Here is a 27,773-nt window from a genome sequence, read left to right as displayed (position 1 = left end):
CGTTCTTAAGTTATCATCCAAAAACCATTTACTATTTCGGGTCACCGTGACCTTGACCTTTGACCTAGTGACCTCAAAATCAATAGGGGTCATCTGCCAGTCATGATCAATCTACCTATGAAGTTTCATGATCCTAGGCGTATGCGTTCTCGAGTTATCATACGACAACCACCTGGTGGACGGACCGACCGACCGACCTACCGACCGACATGAGCAAAGCAATATACCCCCTCTTCTTCGAAGGGGGGCATAATAATAAACACGTAATCGGCAAAACATGCTTTTGGCAAAAAATCATATCACGGATGAATGTAAATTACTGAAACTACACAAAAACGGTAAAATAAACAAGAAAATATTATTAGAAATGTTAACACTATTTTAATTTGCTACATCAATATACACCTCATTATGATTCACACCTATACGGTATTATTCACACCATCCTGGCTATTATTCACACCATCCTGGCTATATCTTATCAGTGGGACGAAACGACCAATCCCTCCCTACACAAATATCAGTGGCTCGAACTGGTAGTGGGACAAAACGACCATCACCCATCAAATTGCTACCAGTAGCGGAGCCTCAGTCGGATGAGGTCCACATATTGGACTAGTTTAATTTGTTAAGATTACAATGTACTTATGTTCAGCACATGTTTTAATAACACTAGCTTCGCAAGATTTAAAGTTTGAGAAGGTCTTTATATTGTTTATAATATACTGCTATAATGAACGTATTATTGAAATACAATTATAAACAAAACAAGCAAATCATACTCATTTTGATATATTCCACATTATTAAACATTAATCAATAAATGCGTTTATAATTTATATAAACATTAACAGACAAGTGCAGTTTAGCAACGGGCAAGTTAAATTTCCTAAATGGTTGTCCGTGGACAAGTATAGTTTTTTGAGATTTCGCCACCCCTGGAGAGCTGGTGAGGCACAGCAGGGGCAATCGAAATCACTGTGGCGCCATACAACCTTTGTATTGCTGCAATGAGGAATATGCACCCAATGCTTACAGGGCATACCCCTCCTCATCCCAACACACTGTGCCCACTTGTATATATAAAGAACATAAATGTTCTGCCCTGCTGGTGGTTTCCTTCGGCTACAGACGCAACATAACTCACTAGGGTCATCCACATCAGACTCGCTGGATGAAGAGTTGTATATCCTTGTGGAGGTCGCAGCATTAGAGGTATTATCAGATGCCTTTAGCGCACTTGTTGATTTTTTGGGGGCCTTTCCTTTACCCTTTTTTTGATCTTTGGTTAACTTTGTTGATTTTTTACTGTACCCTACGTCTTCCTGATGTTTAAGCATCTGTGCCTCAGTATGGGGTTCAGTAATGGCCTGTCCTGATACAACAGCACTCATTGTGCGGCGTGTTTTTTTGGAAAGTACTCCCTCTCGTTTTACGTTGAATAATTTGGTAACACGACTGTCAAAGAATCTTTTAATAGTTCCTGGTGTGTGAGAAGTAGAAGCTGATGTGCCACCAACTAGGTCCACCACAGGTTCAATATGTGCATCATCCGTATGTAACGGTAAGTCTGTTCTAATACCCCCTTCCACAGTCTTCTGAGAATCAGTGTCTTCTTGTTTTTCTTGGTCAAGAGCATCAAACCCTTCTGCTGGCTTCAAAATGTCTCTATTTATAATAGAAGCATTGAAAGGGAAAATACCTGACTTTTTGAAGGCTGAATGCAAATTTTCAGCTGAAAGGGCCTTGATATATACCTTTGAAGCAAGCTCACAAACATCATAACGAGTTACAGTACATGCAGATTGACGCGTAAACTTATGGCATTCCGCATTGTACATTCGCTGAAAGGGTCCGTAGATACCAACATCCATAGGTTGCAATATATGGCTTGTGTGGGCTGGTAGGATGAAAAGTATGATATTATGGGACTTAGCCCATTCCACCAAGCCAACAGACACATGTGATTTATGGCCATCGAGCAATAACAGGAGATGTTGGTTGTCGTTCCTTGCAGGAAGAAATTTCATGAGGTGGTTTGTGAGATATTTTCGAAAAATCTCTGCATGGGACCAGCCGCTGTCACTCATGGATGAATCTGCACCAGGTGCAGCCCCTTTCATCAGGTCTGGAGTAAGCCGCTTTCCTGCAAACACAAAATATGGGGGGACAGCCACGCCACTAGCACTTCCACAACCTATAATGGTAGTTGTGCAGGATTTCCCAGCTGTAACAGCAGGAGGATGGAGATTGTTTCCTACAACTACTGAAGGTGGAGTTTGACACTGGGTTATGCCCTTTTCATCAATATTGAAGATTAGATGTGGCTTATCTTTTAAGTCATACTTATCCATAATCTTATCTAGTTCAGCAAAGTAGTTGTGAACAACAGTGGCAGAAGCAGATTGAGCCCTACACTGCTCAAGTCCTCTTGGTTTAATGACACGTAGCTCTGGCCACCTATTAAGAAAAGAGTAAAACCATGTCATGGAAAATGGATTTGATACAGTTCGTCTGTTTAGCTGTACTGCAAAATCAGATGCAATGTCAACGACTTCCTGACGTGTGTATCCATAGCCCAGAGTGGCAACGGACTTGAGATGATCAACCAGCCTGGATTCTTCCTCACAGGACAAAATAGGAACACGTCCTGCAGCTACAGTGTCAATGTGGACTTTTCCCAGGACACGATCCCTCAAGGTCTGCATTGGTACATTGAACTGTATGGACGCTTTTCGGACAGAAACATTGTCCTCAATGGCACGTTTATAGGCATTCGTTAGTGTGGTAGGAGAATACAGCCTATATTTCTGCCTTATAGGCTGTGGATGAGCCTGAAAAAAGTGAGGTTATTTTAGCCATCAAATAGTAAATCCATCTCCTTATTAAAAAATTTGAAGTTTTTGGTCAAACAATATATTTTGGACCAATTTAAAGAAGTAAAAATCACAATGTTGTGTACAAAGCAACGACTATGTAAAATGTCCAATACGAAAATATTTTAAAAAATCCTTAATATTTCGTATTTTTTTAAACCTAAAATTTAGTTGTACTTGGCCTTTTTCAAAAGGCGTTGTCACGTGATCACAAAAACCGAGCCTTTTGCTCGCAGACGGATATTTAGGTCACAGCTGTCATTCCTGTTTATTGATGAAAAACACATTTTTAAGACAGGTCAGTGGTAATAGTGAAAAAAGGCTTTTTTGCTCTCATAATGCAAAAACCAATCGTAACTAACCTGTTTAAAGCGCATTCCGACAAAAAAAATCGTTCCAATGCACGGCGAATGACAGTAAGTAAACAAATGGTCAGACGGCTTTCCCGGAAAACCCGGATGTTCATGTGATACACAAAAATACGCAACGTCACGAAATTGTAAGTCTAACGAATTTGGATAACCCGACGATATATTGATATGGCAATATCTTTTAGACTAATATTTTAATTAAATCATAGAGTTGATTCGGAATTACCCGAGATCCGGAACTACCCGATCGACTGTATTTAAAGTGTATATTGTTTACCAAATTTTGACAACCGGAAGTAGTTGTCAGCATACAAAAAGTGACCATTTCTTACCGCCAGGCTTGGATTTGACTTCGTTATGTAAACAACAGACGGATAAAACTGTTGTTTTTGGTAAAATGCATTGCCCACAACACAAGCTGTAAGAAAAAAACTTCCACTTGTTAAAAAAATCGTCTTCATTTCTTGGACTCGCATTATTTTTATTGTGATAGATCTAGACGCAATTTCCGGTGTTGAACTGTGTGTGTTTCAATTTGGTTGGTTAAAAAGACGTGAAGGTATGTCGAAACACCGAACAGGCAAACTCCAGGTTACAGTATACTAAATACTTTTGGTGTGCAATTGCATAGATACATAGATGGTGACGTCACTGCGTTATTGTCAGTAAGACCGGTGTGTGCACAATACTATACCCACTATAAACATGATCATCATTTATTTAAAGACACGATTCTCTGTAGGGTCACTTGCCATGACTTTATTTTTAAATATGTATGTGGTAGGACAAAAACACTGTTGTTTACTAGAAGTTCACTTTTGTGCATGAAGGGTGGAGAATACATAAGGCTTTGACAGATGGCGGGAAACCCTCATCAACTGGAGAGTGTTTGTTGCTATCGTTCTGTTTTACCAATATTATAAATGATACAACGTATTATTTGCAATGTTAATATTTTTGTTTACGGCTTATTTATATTTATAAATACATATACTTATAAAATAACAACGGCAATAAAAACACACACAATGATATACGAGTTTCGCAGGTTTAATGTTTCCATCTCCCGCATATCTTACATCTACCGGCTTATTACTAGGCCCTCTCATGCCGCTACACAAGGCAGAGGAGGGTTATCATAGTTAGACATTGAAACAGTTTCCTCCCTTCGGTTTTCTAAATAATGTACATACTTAATCTTTCAGTTTGCCCTTTTAACTTGTCTCACGAAGATGTGTTTTTTAAATATGCCTACGCAGATCTTCACCACATGGAAGCGATTGTGTGTGTGAATTTGCATATCTGTCATATTTAAACATTAACTCGTTGCATGGTGTGTTATGTGTGTTCCCCGGATAAATGATCAATATTATTATATTATATTGTTACCAATTTTAATGTGTTAATATTATATGGATTGTTTCACTGATCTTCAATTAAAAGCGAAAAAAAGCAACAGCTAAGACTTCTAAAATCATTGATATATGTGTGCACCGGTAATAAATTTTAAACCCTTGTATGAGATTACAAATTGAAGAAAAAAAAAGATATAGGAATACATGGTACAGCATTTTCCCCATTATTTCGAGTTTTTAAGTATTGGAATAACGATTGCTAACACATCTTTGCTCAGTAACAATGAAAAGGGATTCAATGCAAGCTATAGAAGGCGATCTTGTAGATTCTATATCGGAAAAAATTCGATGGAATGATGCCAGAATGCCGGTGTCGATGTCGCGTCTACATCGCGTCATGTTGATGGTCAGATATCGGGCCGATGTAAAAATACAACAATATCGGGCCGATGTATTAATTGATTTCGACGCAATGTCGGGCCGAGCTTTGTGATTCTCGGAATAATAAAGGTGAATGACGTCAGAATGCTGGTATGAATGTTGTGTAGCAGGTCAGACCTTGGATAATACAGACATGTGCAAACATGGTTATTATTGAGCCAATGTTGGTGACATTTGTAACAAATGTACGGGTGTCATGATTTTGGCGCGACGTCGTACGACGTCGCCGACGGCGCGAACTTTCACGTCTTAAGACGTCATCATTGTTGTTATTGTTATATATAATTGTCAGTTGAATATTTAAAACGGTAGTAAAAGGTCGAACCTGGATTTACTCATGTTTCTTTCTCACAACCGAAGTACATTTGCATTAACAATAACGATCGCCGATATTGGTGCCGTGAGAAAAAAGAATACGAGAATAAATTTGCAAAAACTACAAACGCTCCGAGAAGTGCATCGTATCCGGAAGTTGCCGGGTTCATGAAAACTGCGTCATTCTTCACCAGAACGAACTACGCTAAGAAGGTTAAATTCGACAAAAGCGAATCATTGAGTTTGATGAAACAAACATTTTCATGTCCATTCTGTCATGAAAAACACAAACCTACAGAATGTTCGAATTATTGCAGCCCGTCCGAGCGAATTAGTGTAGTGAAAAAGGACAAGCTGTGCTACAATTGTCTCGGTAAGCATCAAGTTTCACTCTGCAGATCGCGTGGTCGTTGTCAGCAGTGTCACCGGAAACACCACACGAGTATCTGCAACGCCAGCAGCGATGAGAAATCAACACATAAAAACACACCGGAGACCGGAAGCTGCTGTTTTCCACTCTTCTATGAAAAACCCACACTCTGGTGTTCTTCTAAAGACGGCCATTGCTACTGTAGGTATCAAGGAGACAGCCGTCGATGCAGCTATCCTCTTCGACGAGGGCTCTCAGAAGTCTTTTATCACGCAGCAGCTGGCAGACCAACTACACCTTCCGGTTGATAATACGGAAATGTTAGCCATTGCGTCATTCGGTGGAAACACAACGAGAGTCCGACACGTTGATCGCAGTACAATCTACGTGAAAACAGACAACGAAATGATCCCACTGAGCGTCCTGGTTGTTCCAACAATAGCGAAACCCATCGACACAAGCCTCATGTCAGTGGCAGCCACATTTCCCTATCTCCGACAGTTGAAGTTAGCCCAACCAGTCTCAGTCGATTCAATACTAGACATTGCCGTTCTGATTGGTGCAGACCACTACTATGACTTGGTTGAAGACACTGTTATTCGCGGGAACGGTCCTACAGCTGTGAAGTCCAAGCTAGGCTACCTACTGTCGGGTCCTGTTCATATGGGGACTTCCTGTACTGTCACGGTGATCGGTAATTAGATATCGTCCGGTAATGAAAGCGACCGAAACAGCAGCGGTGATAAAGATAACCAAAAAATAGGCACCCCAATCGTTAAGCCAACCGACTCTGACCGCAGACGGTGGAGGAGCGCGGCACGGTATCAACCTCCGGATCCTCTTACTTCACTTCCGGTCCAAATCGCAGATGACTCCACTATTGACAGTTGCTTCACCAAACCCTGGTTACAGCCGGCTGACGTCGACGAGACGGGGAACACTAATAATCGCCGACCTCTACGGTTGCGTACGCGGAAAAAAAGTTTTCCCGATCCGAGACGGCTTGATTCATTACCGGAAGTGGATGCGTCAAAATCGGAAGTTCCGCATCACTTCATTCCCGACGGAGCCGTGTTCGACTATACGCGATTGGAAGTGGAAGCAGACCATGGCGACCGACCGAATACGAAGAAACTCGAAGAGTGCGTGAGGGAAAAAGTTAAAACCAAAGGTGAGCCGAATAATCACTTGCAGAAGCAGACGACATTGAAATACGGTTATGAATACGAGGCGGACTCAACAGATAGCTTACGGAGCAGCACTGGCGTCGACGGGGATATAACAGACGAAACCGAGAGTGAATTCATTCTGGTGGTCCCGGAAGTCGTGAAAGACGAGCCGCCGCCATTGCTCGCAACCACAATGCCCCAGACGATTGACGATAGATAATACAATATGGCCCCGGATGTGATCATTTGGAAAAATGAGGACACGCGGCTCAATGACGTAGAGGACAAATACACGCTTACAACGACACCAAAGAAAGACAAACAAAAGAAAAGAAGGGAAAGGAAATCAAAGGGAAAACTGTAACACTCGACTTTTTCTAGATCCCTTTTTTAATTCAATTATTCAGTGTGATACGATAGACATTGGATATTGTGTCGTGATATCTAATTAGCATTGCCTTGTCTTACAAAATAGTGTTTATGTTATGTTAATAATTCTGTACGTATTCACTTTGCTTTCTTTTCGCGGCCGGGAGAATGTTGTGATTTTGGCGCGACGTCGTACGACGTCGCCGACGGCGCGAACATTCACGTCTTTAGACGTCATCATTGTTGTTATTGTTATTTATAATTGTCATTTGAATATTTACAACGGTAGTAACAGGTCGAACCTGGATTTACTTATGTTTCTGTCTCACAACCGAAGTACATTTGCATTCACATTACGATCGCCGACAACGGGCATCCGCCAACATTTTTTTGAAATCACACTTACCCAAGGCACGGATGCCGATGAAACCTTAACGGGCACTGATAAAGGCGTCTCAATATTGTGTATGTGTATTTCAAATTTTATTATTTCGTTTCGTGTCCGGAGCTTCAAGTATATGAGGACTCGGAGTGTTTCTCAGCATTCCTACCTAATTAATTTACTTGACTTATGAACGTCGGGATGTATTTTAGATTAAAGCTGCAGTCTCTAGCTATAAAGGTTTCAATGAAAGATTTTCAATTTTGTTGTGGTCTTGTTCCGCGAAGGGAAGCCGAAGTACCTAGAGGAAACCCCATCTGTCCGGAATAGTAAACACAAATCAAGCTCACGTGCGCCGGGGTCGGATTTAGTACGTGTTGCCTAGATTTTAAGCTCGTGTATTAACCGCTACTGTGACTGAGAATTTTAAGTCTCAATTAAGACGCCAAATCTCTTCTTTTTTTTAATATCGGGTGCTGTTGTAAAATAACCACGTTGAAACTATTCGACCATTTCCGTATTTTGAGTACCCTATTTAACAAAGAATCTTTAAAAAGTAAAAGCTCATTATATTGTTAATTATTTTAATTAATTATTTTAGCGGGGCGCCCTTTTAGCGTAACCGTTTGCATATCTGCCTTTCACGAGGAAGACTATTGTTCGACCCCATTAAGATTCCTCTCTTTCAGTCAATATACACATATTAATAAGTTTTGAACATTTTAGTCTACGTTTTACACCCATCTGTCATTCTAAAAAACTCACAAACGTGGGCGCGTTTTGGTCAGAATGCGTTTTGCCAGCAACAGTGAGAAATATCTCGATATGTTCTGTATTCATAATAATTTTGGTAACTGTTATGTGGCGAGAGTCACTCATTTTTTGGCGTATTTATAGAACGTATTCCAAACAGATACGGATACATTGTCTAGTGGTAGCGCATTATGTCTCTGGAACGGGAGTTCTACAAGATGTCAGGAATGGATGGCACTTACGCACTCTGCTGCACTTTGAATTTTGTGGAGTATTCCGAAGATAGTTGATTTTTCACGATTGACTCTGCGCATATTGGCCGCTTTCTCGAGTGGTTTATCTCGGTTTTTTTCTGATTTGTTTTCCAATATTAACCAAGTTGTAACGATTGGGCACTAATGGGGCATCCTTCGCTATTCAATCGCACCGATTTTACTGTAGTTGAACCAAGAAAAAGAACAACAAGAAAAAGCGGTTACTTCAAAAAATAGCAATACAATACATGAATTATTATCTCGTCTTGAACTGCTTCAATAAGATCAATTTGTTATATCGGATAAGTATGCGCTTTATTTTCTTGTATTTGGGTGTACATGTATTTCTATATAGGAATCTAAGCATAGGACATAGTGTGAATCTAGTTCTTTTTTAATGCCTTGTATTTGAGTTATAAGTTTAAGTATAAAGCAATGAATAAACTTCAGAAACACATTAAATCAAAGACCTATAGATAACACAGATTGGAAACTTCGCGCCTTATCGGGCTATCTCTCGGCGGGGTCACGTGGTCGAGAAACCGATAAGTACACTGAGGATCAGCAGACGATTTATTCCATGAATCAATCGGAGTAGTCCGGAGATAGCCGGTGTATCACGATTGCGATAAGATAGCGACGCGTCAGTAGCAACGGCGGGTGCTGAAGGTTTCGGTAAATGACAAGTTCGGTAAATTGATTTATAGAGTAAAAGCCGTGGAGGTTTCGGTAAATTGATTTTATAGAGGAGGTATACCTACGAGGTGTTAATGACACCTATTATCGGCTTACAATAACATTAGGGGCATTTATTTGCAAACTGTGGATTAATTTTGAGTAGAGTAATTAATGCTATGCCTAAGGTAAAGAATTAAGGGAAATGAAAATGCAACCTCTGAAAAACGAATTCTGTTAGGAAATTTTTGGTTAATTTTACGATTTAAATAACGCAATACTGTTGTTTGTTTTTAAATTGGTGCTTTTATTTAAATAACATTATAGTAATAAGAAATAATGATTTATGGCGGAATCAATGTAAGCTCTTCAATTAAGTTTAAAGGGATCTTTTCACGCTTTGGTAAATTGACAAAATTGAAAAAAGTTGTTTCAGATTCGTAAGTTTTCGTTTTAGTTATGATATTTGTGAGGAAACAGTAATACTGAACATTAACCATGCTCTAATATAGCCATTTTATGCATCTTTTGACGATTTTAAAACCTAAAAATTATAAAGCGTTGCAACGCGAAACGATTGAATAATTTGGAGAGTTCTGTTTTTGTCGTTAAATTTGGTAAAACTACGAAGATTGCTTATATAAGGTATAAAATACGTCAAGATGTGTACTCGGCGGAATAGCTCAGTAGGCTAAAGCGTTTTTACTTCAGGACTCTGGCAGGACTCCAGGGGTCACTGGTTCGAAACCTGCTCCGGGCAACGTTCTTTTCCTTTTTTTAATTTATTTCTTGATTTTTTACTGGAGCTTTTACGATCCAATGTTTACATTTATCAATATAAAGCATTTAATGATTAAGTTAAAAAAATGCCAAAATCTGTGAAAAGGCCCCTTTAATGCTATTTTAAAAAGTTTCTTGTAAAATATGATTTAATAAAAATGATTTCATGTTGAATTTTATATTTATTTATATGTTTTATTATTTCTTTCTGGTTTCTGGTTGAGAAAAAACACAAGAAAAAACAATATATAAAATTTAACTGATAACTAGGAAAAAGAAGCGAGAAATTTATTTATATACGAAACAAACATATTTGATCTTAGTATTTTAAACCACCGAAACTTAACCATTATATAAACATGAGGTAGTTTGCCAACATAATGAATATGTATCCCAGCTCTTGCCACGTGGAGGCCACCTCTTGTAAGAGCCACATTATTATATTTTTTTAACTGATACGCTTTAATTAAGGTTTTTATCAACTAATTGTTTAAAAACATATATAAAATACAAAACGACCATGACCTTAATATATAATTTACCTCCATCGATTAGAATATTTATAGGTTGCAAGCCTGGATAATTAATAATAACACTTTGCAAACATCTCTAATTTGATAAAATCAAGTCCGTACATTTAAACCGATAAATTAATTAGTGCCAAACAACTCAATTAATGTACATCAAAATTAATCCACAGTTTGCAAATAAATGCCCCTAATGTTATTGTAAGCCGATAATAGGTGTCATTGACACCTCGTTGTAGGTATACCTCCTCTATAAAATCAATTTACCGAAACCTCCACGGCTTTTACTCTATAAATCAATTTACCGAACTTGTCATTTACCGAAACCTCCATAACCCGCAACGGCTACGATTATCGAGCAAAGTTATGCGAAAATGTTACGGCGCTATGAAAGGCGGCTGTAACTTGGTCAATAATGATCAGATTTTTATAAAATAAAGTTTCATAGAAACATGGGTAATTATGTTTTTTTTATAAAATCTCGATTTTATTTACCTACCATAAGAATTTATAAAGCCGCGATCGTTGAAGAAATAGCGCTAAGAACTTCCAAATCGCGGCGAGAATACTGTTGAATAGTTTATTTGAAAGGCTTTTGCTGATAAAATATTCTTGTATAATTTGGTATTTCAAACAGTAAAAACCTTATAAAATATCATTATTTCAAAACGGATAGATATATGTGGACACATAGATCTAGGTCTCTGATTAAAACAACATTACAGTATAATAAATGCTATGATCGTTCGATCCAAAAACGGTTTCAGTTAGACTTATTTCAATATTGATTGTGTAGATTTTTTCAATTGTTTAATTCTCTTTTTATTTAGATCTTATTCATGAGTTATAGGTTATTAAAGTTTTGTTTGTAATCCAGTTTTTTTTCTTTTGGTAATTAAATTAAGCTTTCAGTATCATGGGCTAGGATTTCGCGAAAAGAAAAAAACAACAACATTTCACGCGCGTGTTAATCGTCGGATCAATTAGCGAACTGAAGAAGATGCTTTGTGTGTTTTTTCTTTATTTATGAGAATTAATTAAAAGAAGGGATCCACTTCAATTACCAGTTTGCGTTGTTGATTGATTTTAATTGTGTGATCAGTGGCCTAGGCCGGCGAATTATAGTCATCTCACAGCTTTTGTTTGTGTTTTAATAGTAATCTCACAGCTATCTGTTGAAATATGTTTGTATATTAACTTGCATGTGTAACATTGGCAGGAAAACTGGTACCGGTAATACTAATAAAAGATATTAAATGAGAATTTAAACCCATACATTGTACTTTCATCTTGTTTTTTATTCATACCAAGATAAACATATTACCCAGAATAAAAATCTTATTTCTTCGATTTGAGGTGAATAATGACGAAGTTGTTCACAATGAACCAAAGCACCTTTGACGACATGTGTGTATAATAGGGTAAAAGAGCTTAAAATTGTACCATCTTTGTACAAGGCCAAAATCCTTTAAAATGAACATTTTCCTCCTGTTTAGTTTATTCATACCTAGATTAACATATCACCAAGCATAAAAATCTGACTTAATCTATTTGGGATGAAAAATGAAAAAGTTTATGAAAAAGAACAAAAACACGTTTGACAGCAATCTTGTACAACAGAAGAAAAGAGCTTAAAATTGTACCAACATTGTATAAGGCCAAATACTTTAAATTGATCATTTTCTTCTGGTTTGTTTAAATCTATACTTAGATTAACATCTTGCCTAGCATAAAAATCTTACTTCAACGATATGGGATGAGAACTAGAAAAGTTTGTCAAAAAGAAACAAACCACTTTGGCGACAGGTGTGAAAAATGATTGAATGGAATAACAGTATAATATAGTACAAATTGTACAAAGGCAAAATCCTTTAAAATACCTCATTTTCGTCTACTTTTTATAAATCATACATAGATTAACATCTCACCTAACATAAAAATCTTACGTTATCAATATGTGATGCTTAATGAAGATGTTTAAAAAAATGCTTCGGGCCTTTCAATTTTTAAAAAATTATCGAAAATGAACGAATCCAGTGTTCTCTTTCAAATTCCGATAAATTAATAATTAATTAGAATAACAACTACCAAAACCTTAAGAATTATCAACACAGAAAATAAATACTTATTTTTATTCACACACAAAATATTCAATATGTCTTTTTTCGGCGACCGACTTTGCTCACTACGCGAAGTTCGTAACGTTGCGCTTTCAGACATTCAATGCTCTGCAAACTGACAACCGAGCGCTAAAAACACTAATTAACACATTAAGATTGTTAATAACAATATCATTATAATATAAACTACCAGATCATGCTCAGAATACCCTACGACAACAAATATTAACGACTTATAACAAAGAATAATTGATTGCTTTATAACAAAATGGCCGACAGTAGTTGGAACAGGGAAGAATCTACAGGTACACCGGCATCTCCAAAATCAATGTCACGTGACCCGCGTCCGCCGTTAGATATTATCGCATATCGCTATCGCGAAGAGGAGAGTTTCCAATCTGTGTTATCAATAGGTCTTTGATTAAATTTACCTGAATGGCAGCCTAATTGTATTGATACTGCGACCTTACCGATATCGACACTTTAAGTCTGCAACATTACGTTTCGCAATATAGTGGAAAGAATAACAAAGTAAATACAAAGCAATTAGATATATCTCTCTCTTTTTTGTGAATAAAAATATATTTATATATTATCTTAGGTTACCTTAGGTGGTTTACCACCTCAGGTCTTTGGAACCGCTGTAGTGGCCTCTTCTTTGTCCTCACTATTTAATAGTCTCAGTGTTTTGCTTCCGGTTATTATAATATTATATTCACATTTATAATCGTACATCATTGGGTGATTGATCCAATGTTTATCCATGCGTCTTTTGAATGTATCCGTGTTCTTGTATATTTTAGACATTGTGTATTGTTTTCTTCGATGTACATGTACCAGAAGTGATCCGTTACTGGCGACCAAACTGTACCTTTTGCATGTGTTTTTGCTTAAGACAGGTTAACATTGATAAGTTTTTGCAGTATCAGTGTTCCTTAGCATTTTTACTGGTGATCAAATTTTACACCTTTGGACAAAAGACGACGCAGTGCAACTCTCAGCAACCCTTTGGGTTATAAAGCTGGGAGACATTCCCAAAAGTATTTAAAGTCCACAGTACCTATTTGGTCTTGTGGACTTCACAAACTTGCAGGACCTTAATGTGATTCATAGAACCCAAACATCATGTCACCGACTCAAATTAATTGATGTAATGATAATTGGAAAAATGAAATTGAAAATAAACAAAACAACACTGAACAATGAACGCTTACTAATCACAACACACAGTATTCTAAAGAAAAATATTTAAACCAAAAACTAGTTAAGAACAATTGAATTTCTAAATTCAATCATTGTATAATACTGCTATGAAAATTGCTGTTAAAACAAATATTTTCATATACTGATAGTTTAGTAGGACAGTGACTGAAGATAATAAATAAATTATTTTACAAAAAAAAATCACCTTTCTACTTGTAAGGAATCAATGGAGAACCTTTCTACTTGTAAGGAATCAATGGAGTACCTTAAACAACAGAGCACACATGGGATATCAATTATGTAATTTAACACTAACAGACTAAGTTTTAAAAGCACCAAGCATTTACATGTATCAGTATTTGGAAAATTTCGATGACAAATATATCCCGGTCGCAAAATTATATGACAACTCAGAATTAAACTATAAATGTCAACAAACTTGCCACAAAGATATATATTGAACAAACTGTTAATACCCAGATTGCAACGATCTGAGTTGCAGAACGTGTTTTTGTTTATTCATAAAAACATATTTACACGTACATTCAACGTAGTTTTTACTGCTCATATTTCATTTTAGCTCTCTTTTATTTTTAGGTTTAATTCTATGAAGTAAATAAACGTTTTTTCTTTCATTATTTACCGGACAATCGGACAGGCAACAGAGCATTTTCAATCAGACTTGTCTTAAAAACATCAGTCAGGTCCGACTGTCCGGCACTTTAGGGAATGTCTGGTATACTTTAATGAATCCCTGGTACAGAAAATATACTTACACATACCTGGCCAGTTGAGGTTGTACCTCAGTTTTATTCCCGCCGAAAAATCCAAAACAGGGACCGAATTTAACCTAATGAAGGCACTTGCATATTGTTTTTGGCCTGTCTGTCTGTCTGTCATTCATTCATTCATTGTGTGTGTCCCAAAACTTTAACCTTGGTTAAAGTTTTGCAATAACTTTTGCATTATAGAAGATAGGAACTTGATATTTGGCATGTATGTGTATCTAATGGAGCTGCACATTTTGAGTGGTGAAAGGTCAAGGTCATCCTTCAAGGTCAAATATATGGCTTCAAAGCGGCACAATAGGGGGCATTGTGTTTCTGACAAACACATCTCTTTTTTATATTTTTTATTTAAAACAATACATTTCTTGTAGCATACAGGCCTTTTCCGCTCCAATGTTGGAAAACGCCACACTGGAATTTTGGGAATTTCACGTCGTGAAAAACCCCATTTTGGGAAAAAAATTAATCGCAAAACTGGCTCAATTGGGAAAAATAATCGCATGTAAATAGTGTTTCTTATATTTTAAAGAAGCCGTTAACTGGTAAATAATGACTATTTTGATAACATATGATTAAAATTTTACAAAATACATGTATTATGAACTTGTGTGATAAGTGCAGTTTTTTTTTATCTTTATATTTTTGGGAAAGGGCCTGGCCTTTTTTTAGGTGAAAAAAATCGCGTGAAACGCCGGATTTTGGGGAAAATAAGGAAAGTCTTAAATAATCAATTTAACATATTTGACTTTTTTGAAAACAAATTCAAGGCAACGCATAATTTAATTATGCAGGGCCCTCACACAACTTTGGGGGAAGGGGTCCGCAGCCCTTAGGAGGGGGAATTTTCGCGGCGTTTCCCTTTTGGGGGATTTTTTTACTTACTCTCTCATTATTTCATTTGTACATGTTTGCACTATATTCATTGCATTTTTCATAATTTAGTATGTTTGAAAAGATTAAATTAAAATAGAATTGAGATATAATAATCATGAGACACATCTTTCTATAGAAAAAAAAAAAAAAAAAAAAAAATGGGAAAAAAAGTATACTTTTCAGGTGGGGGACTGATTTGATAGATTGAGGGCCCTGTTATGCAATATTTTTCTATTTTCTACACTGGATCAGGTTAACTTATATATTTTAAGATTTAAAAAGAAAGAAAAAAACGTTTTTGATTGTGCAGACAGAAAGATTTTAAGAAAGTCTTTATCACCTAGACGCTTAATATTAGCTGCAAGCACCTAGCGAACCATAGCTCGTACCAGAGTAGCTTCCCTTGAATCTTACAACAACAACAATAATGGCAGCCAAATGTGTTTACGCAATTCTTTAACACTTTAATCGTTTAATTTAAGCAAGATTTTGATCTTGAAAATGGGAGTCGTGATTATAGAAGTAATTATCTCTCAATACTTAGAGGATTTATGGAAAAACAGGTTTGAGAAATCTGAAATTTCTACTCTCAGAAAATTGCAAGCTTTATATTTTTCAGCTCGCTATCCTTAAATCTCGCTTGCATTTTGCGAGTATGCGAGCTAAGTTTTGGTCCCTGCAAAATTGTAAAACGCGCTACGGAATGCGATAATATAGAGGCCATTTTACAATACATTGACATAAATATGAACATACTTAATTTGATAAAATTAGCCAGCAAGGTTCAATTTATGGTTAGAATTCCAGGGTAGGTTTCAGTATATTTTCTGTACTCGGGTACATTTACAAATGTATGTATACTTAAGAGTACCCAGGGTACATTTAAGAAATTGCACATAGAAAGAAAATAAAGAATAACAATAAGCAAGGGCTCGAGGGGCTCTGTCCTCTATTCCCTTTATCCTACGGTCTCTGAATCTCTGCTTAATTTTCCGTATTTCGAATTTGGGACAATTGACACCCCTGATATATATTATGTCACTACAAGTGCGAGTGTTTTTTTCGAATTGATTTCACTATGCTCACAATGTTGGTCACAATGTATGTTTGCATTATCTCTTTTATTGACTGGAATATAAGAAATAAATGTTTAGATATTTGTAAATTTGTTGCTTTTTATATATTATATCTCAGTAATTTGCTTAAAGTACAAAATATCATTGACTCTCCTGCGTTATTATTATGACTCATACAAATTTGATTTTGACTCTTGAAAATTTGGTCCCAAGAGTCATTGACTCTTGAGATTTGAGGTCTAAGGAAAGCCCTGACACTAATAAGGCACAACGGTGAACTCCATTGGTGGCAAGTTACTTAGGAGACTGATGAAGGCAACCTGGTGTACATGTAATCATCGTGGAAATTGTGCATTTCATGCTTAATATTGTTAAAATATTATTATTTAATTCATAAACTAAAACTGGACATGTGTTGTTGCATTCTCAAATGACGATTATTAAATCTGTAATCTGAAACTCACTTTTGAATTTTAATGTTAACACAACATTATAAAATTCTAGCTTCAAATAAACACCGCACATGTATTTAGTATTCATCCTTTGCCCTGATAAAAAAGCACGTAAAAGGTATGCAGTTTACGCCTTTTCCCAATTGAAAGCACTCATGTATTGATTTTTGTATAAAAAACTATGTTGTGTACTGACAATTGAAATTGTTTAATTTCAGTTAAAAATTGCGTTGTATATTTTAAGTTACTTATATCGCGAATGATTTTGAATAGAAATGTCCTCAAAATTAATTTCAAAATCGGACATGCTGTATCTTTATCGTTACAGTATTTTTGATGATTCATTATTGAAGCAGTTATTTTACTGTATGCAGTACTGAGTAAAAGAAAATCCGGACAAAACTGGATTAAGCGTTGGGTGTTGTGAAAACACGCTTAGTAGGTAAACTAACCTATTGTGTAGATTTGTTGATTTTTTCTGGGAATTGGGATTTTTTTGTGAATTGGGATTTTTTTATTTTGAAATAAGAAAAATTGTCTAATTGGGAATGGTGCCATTTTATGGTACCAACTTTATATAGAAAAAAAATGCTGTTTTGATAAATTGCCAATTTTTTTTATTTTGTCGCCATTGGCAACAATGACGATCGGCAGCGCACTGCTCACAGGAGTTGAATTCTCAACCTTATCTTTACCTTTCTCCTGCTTAACCCACTCAGGCAGCTTACAATCCCTGCATTGCATCTACCTATCTGGGTTTACCAAATATTTTAAGCTCCTGGTCTTTACATGTTAGAGATATGCAGACCATCATCCTATGTGAGTTAACCAACAACAGTTACTCAGTTCCTGGTTTTCACATGATAGAGATATGCTGACAACTTCTTTGCTATCAATGCTTTCCCCTTCGATTGCAAAGACAACTTTGGACATTTTCCTTCCAGCACACAGTAACAAGACGATGTACCATATCACCTTCCCCATAAAACCTTTGCAGCACCAGGAGATTGCAATTCTGATTTATGGGATTTGTAGAAGTATCAAAGTACCCCTAGCTGTCTCATGTGCCTTCTTGATCTTGTCCACCAGATTTGAAACATAGTCTTGGTTTCTTCACTTTTTTGTGCAATGTTTGGAAAAATCTATTTGGTGCAATCTTGATGTAACTTTTTCAGAATGTTAAAAATCCTGGTTATGAGATTTGGGTTTGATGGACAAGGTTTTGTTTCGAGGGAGATGTCAAACGGTTTGGATTGACAAACTTGATGAAACCCCGGACTTTACATTCTTGTGTGAAGACCTGGCTTTGAATTGTTTTTGGTCACATTGTTACTTGTAAGTTCCAAGTCAATGTCTATTTTAGTTAAAAATAAAGCAACGGTTAAGCTCAATAACTTGCACAGAATTTTTTGTTGTTACTGTTAGTAGCTTACTTGCAGACCTAGCTCGGGATTGCATTTACATCATGAGTTTACAGTCAAGGTTTTTCTAACGGTTCACACTCACTAACTTGGAGTATTTAACTGAAATTTTCATGTAGTTAGCTTATATGCAGACCTATCTTGCGGTAGTGTTTGACAGAAGTCCAAACATAGTAAGAAGTGAAACATTCAAGAAGCAGGCCAAAGGTCACAATTGATGACCAAATTTCACCCCATTTATTTTTCCTGAACTTCACTTTATTCCATGCTGGTGTAATTTTAAATAACATTGCAGAAGTGACAGGTATTGTTAGAAGTAGTGTTACAATGAATGTTAGGGGTCAAGGTATTGTTAGAAGTAGTGTTAAAATGAATGTAAGGTCAAGGTCACAATTCAAGAACAAAGGTCACAACTTTGTCTACAGCATTTATAATATTTGCAATAAACTTGGTCAAAGTTTAATACTTGTGAAGCATACACATGGTCGTGCATGTAGGTGAATTTCACAGTTAATGTCAAAGGTAAAATGTAAGAAATTTATCAAATCTTTGTCTTGTTACAGCAAAAAAGATGATTGTGTGTATTTTTGTTTCAATTACACTCTTTTTGCGATCAGAAGCAACCAACTGTCACTGGAATATCCAGTGATCCAAAAAGTCATTTTCATTCTTACCATTCTAGTCAAAGATTATATATAAATCAAGTATATAATGTTTATAATGGTTGAAAATATGCTGCAGGGCCAACACCATGTCTGGATTTGAATCTTCAGATGAGGAGGGGGAAGTGGACGTGTCACCTTTCCTAATATCTTGGTTAGTAGAAAGCAACTGTTTCACCATCTGATATCCTATATCAACCCATGTGAAAGACAAGAAAATCTTATTGGACGTGAGGTCTGTTAACTTTAAAAATTTACCGGACCTCACCCAATTTTACCGGACCTTGTTGGTCTTTAACCAAACAATAGAAAATACCCTTTATAGGGTTTATGTTATTATTATGATTTTCGCAATATTTAACAGTTAAAAAATATGGTAAAACATTCAATAAAAAGCGAAGAGATCTCTTTGATCAGTATAAAAAAGGTGCATTATTTTACGGGTTCCAAGATTTGCCATTTGTGTTTGATACGTCACCAGAAAAGATAGCAAGTTTGACTGGTTGGTAAAATGTGTTTTATTTTAAAGTTAAATAATCGATCAGAGTAATATTAAGATAATCCAGTCTGTACTTTTTTTAAACATATTCATTGTTTGTTTTTCATTTTCAACCATGACTCATTTTTACATGTTTTTTTGTGTTGGACACAAGGTTCGACAGTTTTGGGAATAATACCGGACATCAGCAAAAATTTTTTGATAGGTTTGATGTCTTTTGCATGGGTTGCTATGTTTGCCTTTAATTAAAAACATCAATTAGGTCACAAATAAAGGTCAACGGTCACCTTTAATTAGGAAATAAAGTCCTTAAGAATACATGTAGGTGCAGAGAATTACTTTGATGTCCAACCTCAAAATCATAACTTACCAGCATGGGTGTTTTTTTTAATAACCTGGCATAAGGGGCAAAGGTTGGGAGGATGCATGTCAAGCACAAATGGAATGTCTAACGGTCTAATGTCATAGTTCAAGGTCAAATATAGAAATAAACTCTAAACTGTACTGCAGCGTAACTTGTTCAGGATGCCAGGATTTTTACAAGTAAATGTGTATTTGCATGGCACACACTGGAGCCACAATCTTTGGTAAAGCGGCCCATCCACACACAATATCATTGTCAATTTTATTGTCAATAATGAAGATTGACAATAAAATTGATAGTGAATGGATGATATTGAAGACACTGTCAATGTATTGAAGAAAATCAGAGATCTCAAATATTTATTGAAGCATTGTCAATTTTCTTTCTTGTTTGAATGATGACCAAAGTACAAATGAACAAAGTATTAATAAATATTTGTGTACACTTGAAGGCAAAAAATGTTCTGTCAATATTATTGAGTCAATAAAATTGACAATGATATTGTGTGTGGACGGGCCGCTTTAAAAGAGCAAGTCCACAATTCAATGAATTGTTTTGTGTTGTTTTTGGTCTGTAACATTTCAATTCCTAGCAGAATTTTAATATCAATGAGCGTGATCATTCTTTATTGCCAGCAAATTCTGTTGAATACAATTCTATGCTCTTCCCAAGTTCGAAGTTCAAGGTCACATTTTAAAGTCAAACTTTATGAATTATTGTTTCCACTCCGTAACTGTTCAATGCCAAAGAGCAATGTAACATCACCTATTAAAACTAACATGATAATGCTGGGGCAATCTAAGCACAGATTTCAGCTTAGATGTAACTTGGAAGCAACATGGAACTGGTCCTGGATTAATATGAGTAACATGGACAACAAAATTTGGTGTCCACTGGACATTATGTGATCAAACTATCTTGCCCTAAAATTATAATGTGTTACACACTAATGTTAAAGATTAATAATGAGGAGGCTGAACCAGTGACCATTACAACTTTTTCCAATTTAATTTTGAACAACCTTAACCCTTTCCCACTCAAAAGCAAAGGGAAAATGGCTATGTGCAAACAGTATAAAACCAGAACAGCCTGCGACCTTTTTTAGTGTTATGCTGTTTGCAGCTCATCAGTATCTAAAGGTTGGAAATGAAGCCTTTAAAACTTGAATTTAGTACGAAAGGTCTAAAATTAACTTTAACTTTCTTAGGGACAACAAATGCGTAAAAATACGTATCTAAGTGGTAAAGGGTTAAAACATTAATCTCAGTTAAGATGTAACCATTGACAAATTAGGATGTAACTGTGACACAAAGCGATCTTTAGAATTCAGTTGTCTCTATTTCTGTCATCAATGTTTGTCTTGTTCTGGAAGAAATGCATTAATATGATGGCAAAACTCAATCAAAAGTAATTCCACTTCAGATTTTGTATTGTAGACAGTTCATAATTGACATATCAAAGTTCACAATATGTATGGCGTGACCTTGGGTGGGGTACTGGATGTCGTATTTAGATTAAGAGTTCTTGGCAAATGAACATCTTGTTCTGCATAAGCAAAATGCATATAGATGCAGCAACAGTTCTGTCGGTTTCATAAGGTTGCTTATGCTGCGATTTAATTAATAATTGCCGATTTTTCTTCATTCATGAAGTAACTTTTAATGACACTTACCCGGGCTGATTCCGTCCCTCTGCCGCTTACAACCAAATGACAAATAAGCGCCATTATGTTAATGATAAAATGCTAAGTTACTTAAGATAATCAATTTTCCATTAAATTCGTGAGGTAACACAGAGGGACCCCACTAATGACCCAACTTTTAAGGTGACTCAATTTTATTGCTTTTAAACGTTCTAAGCATGCTGATTCATAACAGACTTGTTCTGTACATGATAATGCAGGTTTTTTTTTTAGAAAAAGGGGAAGACGCTGGACGCTGGGTAAAAGGGGAAAATGGAGCGCGAAAGAAACATATTTGGGGGAAATAAAAACCTGTTCATTTCAATGTCTATAACTCACCTACAAACTTCAGGGTTTTTTTTTTTTTTAAAGAGGCATGTCTCTGACCTTTTTGTTCTTAAACACATGAACAAGTATGATATTAAAGTCAAAGTCCTAAATAAAGTTGCAGGTGTAGATCTAATAATGGGAAATGTTTTCAACTGGGGCCGGGGAACGATGTCAATATTATGATTTCAATTTCATGATGAATGGGTTGACGATCTAGATCTGCTACAGTATTGGAAGGGAAAGGTGCGGCAGCTGCCGATTGTCTACTTTCACTTTCACAATAATCCGACAGTATTAATCGATGTTGATTACATGTACCTTTCGAATCCTGCTGGGTTTCAACGGTTTTTGATGATTCATTCTTAAAAAATGCGTCAACGCAATTAATATTTTCTGAGTCCGAACGTTTTATTTTGTTCGTGTATGAATGCCAATTGTGAGACTTTTTTCTGTTTTAACGTTTATATTTTGGCTTTCACATAACCCGGATGAAAATTCTACTGGTTTCCGGTAATTAATTGACGAAACACCCTTCTCGCGCAAGACCGGAATCCAGTAAAATAGTCACATGATTAATACGATTAGTTGCCCGGTTTCCATGACGTAATTTAAGAGCTATATATAGAACCACTGGGATTCCCAGATTTGAGCGTTCGTCGGGAGAGAGAGAGAGAGCGAGATCGTTTTACATGGTACAACTTGGATAAGTGTCGACTTCCCAAAAGAAAAAAAACATCTTTTTGAGGGTAAAATATTATATTTTGGTGAAAAATTATATTTTTGGAGGGGAAATTGTATTTTAGGGGAAAAATTCTGGTAGGGGAAGACGCCGAACATCGGCGTCACTTTCTTAGTAAAAAAAAACCCTGTAATGGTCTAGTTCCCACTTAGTGCACACTTCCTTCCCTCAACAATTTTGAGTTTGTTTACATTCAGTCACGACATGATGTGGTTGGACTAGAAAAGTTACATCACCAATTAAGTTATTTAAACTGATTTTTTTAAATTAAATGTAAATAATGACAAAATTGAAGTCTAAAAGAGTGAGCTTTTGGAAAAACATTTCAAGATTGACATATTTCTTTAGGTTTCAAATTTAGTTTTAATGAACATGAATTTATACAAAAGCCATCCAAACTGTCCAAAATCCATACTTCAAACTTTTTTCTTTTTTTGCTAGTATGCAATAAACACAATCTGTGTTGTTTATAATTAGGGCAAGTAATAATACTAATATTGTTTTTTGCCAAACTCATTTTGCATCACAAAGCTCACAATAAGAAGAAAATGTTAACATTCAAACAAGAGCACCACATAACGGGTGCCACGCTCGGCTGCGGGTGCAGTTTTGAATAGATGAAAGCTTGTCAGAATTTTTTATTTTTTTTAGAGGTCACAGTGACATTGACCTTTGACCTAGTGACCCAAAAATGGGTGTGGCATGTAGAACTCATCAAGGTACAGCTACATATGAAGTTTCAAAGTTGTAGGTTGAAGCACTTTGATTTTAGAGCCAATATTCAAAACCTTGACAAAATGTTAAGGTTTTAGCACGACGCGGACGACGACGGACACGACACGACGAGCTGGCTATGACAATACCTGGGGTTTTCTCCGAAAACAGCTGAGCTTATAATTATTGGGGATGTAACCAAAAGTGAGGACAGAAAAAATGTGCTCATATAGACCAACATAGCAATATATGTTCCTATTATCCCCCTGTCGTCAAAAGCATCCCAATCTTCAGTTTCTTCGGTATCAGGGTCCTATTGTAAACTTTTTAACATAAATTGTTTTCCAGTTATGTGTTTAGTTATCAAGGTGATGCCCACCCACCCCTGACAAGCATATACTTTGGGGTCACATCCTGTAACATGCCTTGTTCCATTTTTAGCTCATCTATTTTTTGAAAAAAAATTATGAGCTATTGTCATCACCTTGGCGTCGGCGTTGGCGTTGGCGTTGGCGTTGGCGTTGGCGTCGGCGTCCGGTTAAGTTTTGCGTTTAGGTCCACTTTTCTCAGAAAGTATCAATGCTATTGCATTCAAACTTGGTACACTTACTTACTATCATGAGGGGACTAGGCAGGCAAAGTTAGATAACTCTGGCGTGCATTTTGACAGAATTATGTGCCCTTTTTGTACTTAAAAAATTGCAAATTTTGGTTAAGTTTTGCGTTTAGTTCCACTTTTCTCAGTAAGTATCAATGCTATTGCATTCAAACTTGGTACACTTACTTACTATCATGAGGGGACTGGGCAGGCAAAGTTAGATAACTCTGGCATGCATTTTGACAGAATTATGTGCCCTTTTTATACTTAGAAAATTGACAATTTTGGTTAAGTTTTGTGTTTAGGTCCATTTTATTCCTTAAGCATCAAAGCTATTGCTTTCATACTTGCAACACTTACTAACTATCATAAGGGGACTGTGCAGGCAAAGTAATGTAACTCTGACTGGCATTTTGACAGAATTATGTGCCCTTTTTATACTTAGAAAATTGAAAATTTGATTAAGTTTTGTGTTTAGGTCCACTTTATTCCTACAGTATCAAAGCTATTGCTTTCATACTTGCAAGATTTATGAACTATCATAAGGGGACGGTGCAGGCAAAGTTATGTAACTCTGACTGGCATTTGGACGGAATTATGGGCCCTTTATACTTAGAAAATTGAAAATTTGGTTAAGATTTATGTTTTGGTCACTTTACCCCTAAAGTATCATAGATATTGCTTTCATACTTGGAACACTCACAAACTATCATAAGGGTACAGTAAAAGGACAAGTTGCATAACTCTGGTTGTCATTGTTACGGAATTATGGCCCTTTTTTGACTTAGTAACTTTTAATATATGGTTAAATTTTGTGTTTCGATCCACTCGAAGTATCAAGGCTATTGCTTTCAAACTTCAAATACTTACATGCTATCATGAGGTTACTGTACCTGGCAACTTGAATTTTACTTTGACCTTTGAATGACCTTGACTCTCAAGGTCAAATTATTAAATTTTGCTAAAATTGCCATAACTTCTTTATTTATGATTAGATTTGATTGATACTTTGATGAAACTACTCTTACCTGACATACCACAATAGACTTCACCCAAACCATCCCCCGTGCCCTCCCCCCCCTCCCCCCCTCCCCCCCCCCCTAATTTTTTTTTTTTTTTTTTTTTTTATAAGATCATCTCACAAATGACCACCACACCCTCACACTATACCCCCACCCCACCCCCCCACCCCCCCCCCAAATTTTTTTTTGATTTTTTTTTTTTTTTTTTTTTTTTTTTAAGATCATCTCACAAATTATCACCACACCCTCACACTATACCCCCCCCCCCCCCCGATTTTTTTTTTTTTTTTTTTTTTTTTTCGCTTTTTTGGAAGATAATGTAATAAATGTCCACAACCCCACACTATACACCCCTCTTCACTCCACTCCTCCCTCCTTTGTGATTGAAAATGAGAGTCCCTTCACCTTTAAAAAGAAAATAGATGAGCGGTCTGCACCCGCAAGGCGGTGCTCTTGTTAATTAGCTACATGATTGGAGTCTTTCAATTTAATGATTTTTTGTCAATTTATGGGTTGAATTTATTTTAGTTGTATTTATCATCTTAAGAGGACTAGATTTAAATAAAAGTTCCTATAAAGCAAAACATTAAAACAAATTAGCCTTGTGATTTGGTTTGTAAATAAAAGCCTAAAGAATATACTGCATCTTCAATATATTGCTGTTCGATATATTGCGATGTCAGCTTGGACCCAATTTTTTTAACCCACTTGAATTTTCTGTGTAAAATGATATTCATAAATCCCGTTTGGTCCTGATTGTTTGCCTTCTTTGTGCATCACATTCACGCTTGTGTACTGCGACAGCGTTTTTTTTCCCCAAAGGGGAAAGGTACCTGTACCCCTACAATTGGGAATTTTTCGAGTCGTGAAATCTTCAAATTGGGAAAAAACGAGTCGCGAAATCAATGAATTGGGAAAAATTCGAGTCGCAAAATTGATGAATTGGGAACCTTTAAAATGCATGTAATCTATCATTAGGGGCTATATTCTGCATCACAAAGCATTTTAAACTCTAGGTTTTGACAGAAAAACTACAGTTCGGTTATGATATTTTGACTATCGTATCATGTCATGTGAAAATTGTGTTATTGCCACTTCAGTTAGAATGTGCCCGTCAATTGGAAAAATATCTTCCAGTGATAGGCATAAGCACTGAGGTTGCATAAAAAATAATATTAATAATTTTGTTTTAGCCCTCAAGTCTTACAAGCCCTGCAATGTTTCATGTGAGTTAAATTAAAAACTTAAAAACTAAACAAAAACAACAACAATGGATCTTGTACTGGTTTGACATCTTTTAACAATAGACAGTGAGAATAGTCACACGTAACCAAAATGAGTTTTTAGAGTGGAATGCTTTAACAATAATTTTCAAAGGTAAGTCTTATATTTTTTTTTTTTTTTTTTTTCAAATCATCAAATAAGATATTAAGATCATCTGCCATTAAATGCTTATGTATATGTTGTAAATAACTATAGGATTTTACACCCATGTCTCATTATTTTTAATTTTATGTTAAACTTTTATTTGTTTATATTCGTATCCGAATAGTTACTGTCCGGATTTGACACTTAAAAAACTATACATAGAAGTAATATGCGCATTTAACTCAATACGGTTACGTTTTTTTTTAATGTCAACACAAAATTAGTGTTGAGAAAGTTTATTGATGTAAGGAAGACTGGTCTTAGCGATGGAATTCTTTCACGGGAAATATCGATCACTCGTCGCGGTTATGTAATCCATTCACATTTTACACAGCGGTTAGAGTTGCGCCCCATTTGAAAAGTTTTGTTTACTTTCTACGCAACAATGTCCTGCGAAAATAAATGGTCGAAAATGAAAGGCTCGACAATATCAAAAGATATTTCCAGCGAAAATAAAAGGCACTGGCTATTGGGAACGGCACCTAAAATCGTTCGGAACGGTAGATATCGAGATTGGGAAAGGTCCGGTGCTAAAATTGGGAAGCCTCCGGTAGGCTTTGGGAAAGGTACCGTTCCCCGGTACTAGTTAAAGAAGGAAAAAAAACGCTGTGCGACAATAAAAAAACTCACTTTGTCCATTATCAGAGGTTATTTCTTCACCTTTCACAACATTTGATGCCAGCTATCGATCACTTTCTTATAGGTAATCATATCAGCCAATCAGCGCTCAGGATGCGTTATACACACTGTCCCCACATGAAGGTGTATACAATAACTGTAAATGTCACAGGTCAATATTGACCAATTTCAAGAACCTTTGCGTGTTAATACAGCGTAAACAACATGTTTTTAATTGAGAGAAAACTGCACATTTTTTTTGCACTAACATTTTTTTCCAAAATTAAAGATCTTAGATTGAGTTCTGTCCCATGTGGTATGAAGTATTCAGAATTCAAATATTAAAGCCCATGCTTTTCACAAGGAAGAATGATGTGATATTAAACATGAGGTCTTATTTTTGCATTCTTTTAGTAAGGACAAATAATTTACAGGAAGTGCAAGAGGAATGTATATTTGTGGCTAGATTTTGTCATGTCTTTTGTGAACAATAAAAATTTGCAATGCTTTTTGGATAACATATTTTATTATACACATTTTAAAATACT

The 27,773-nt window shown here is 36.1% G+C and overlaps 3 protein-coding genes across 15 annotated transcripts in view; 1 reads left to right on the top strand and 2 right to left on the bottom strand.

Moving 5' to 3' along the window:
* Positions 1-3,057, bottom strand: part of LOC127872901 (uncharacterized) — a 146,225-nt gene extending 143,168 nt beyond the window's left edge. For 7 of the 8 annotated variants that reach the window (XM_052416407.1, XM_052416405.1, XM_052416406.1 and 4 more), the window contains exon 1: positions 73-3,057. In XM_052416407.1, the coding sequence (XP_052272367.1) occupies positions 837-2,708 (1,872 nt within the window). In that variant the 5' untranslated portion in view covers positions 2,709-3,057 and the 3' untranslated portion in view covers positions 73-836. Of the gene's footprint in view, positions 1-57 lie in introns of all 8 variants that reach the window. The other variant, XM_052416401.1, reaches the window with a different exon arrangement.
* Positions 1-3,796, bottom strand: part of LOC127872898 (E3 ubiquitin-protein ligase synoviolin B-like) — an 82,928-nt gene extending 79,132 nt beyond the window's left edge. Inside the window, exon 1 of one of the 2 annotated variants that reach the window (XM_052416396.1) lies at positions 3,580-3,796. In XM_052416396.1, coding sequence (XP_052272356.1) covers positions 3,580-3,723 — 144 coding nt within the window. In that variant the 5' untranslated portion in view covers positions 3,724-3,796. Of the gene's footprint in view, positions 1-3,473; positions 3,549-3,579 lie in introns of those variants that run through there. The other variant, XM_052416397.1, reaches the window with a different exon arrangement.
* A 2,009-nt stretch (positions 3,797-5,805) lies between these two features.
* Positions 5,806-27,773, top strand: part of LOC127872917 (cyclin-dependent kinase inhibitor 3-like) — a 59,973-nt gene continuing 38,005 nt past the window's right edge. For 2 of the 5 annotated variants that reach the window (XM_052416453.1, XM_052416451.1), the window contains exons 1-2: positions 8,794-8,961; positions 19,312-19,386. In XM_052416453.1, coding sequence (XP_052272413.1) covers positions 19,322-19,386 — 65 coding nt within the window. In that variant the 5' untranslated portion in view covers positions 8,794-8,961; positions 19,312-19,321. Of the gene's footprint in view, positions 7,732-8,793; positions 8,962-19,311; positions 19,387-27,773 lie in introns of those variants that run through there. The other 3 variants (XM_052416452.1, XM_052416456.1, XM_052416454.1) reach the window with 3 other exon arrangements.

This window comes from Dreissena polymorpha, chromosome 3 (genome assembly GCF_020536995.1).
Source record: "Dreissena polymorpha isolate Duluth1 chromosome 3, UMN_Dpol_1.0, whole genome shotgun sequence".
Lineage (NCBI taxonomy): Eukaryota > Metazoa > Mollusca > Bivalvia > Myida > Dreissenidae > Dreissena > Dreissena polymorpha.
This window is presented reverse-complemented; position numbering and strand designations above follow the sequence as displayed.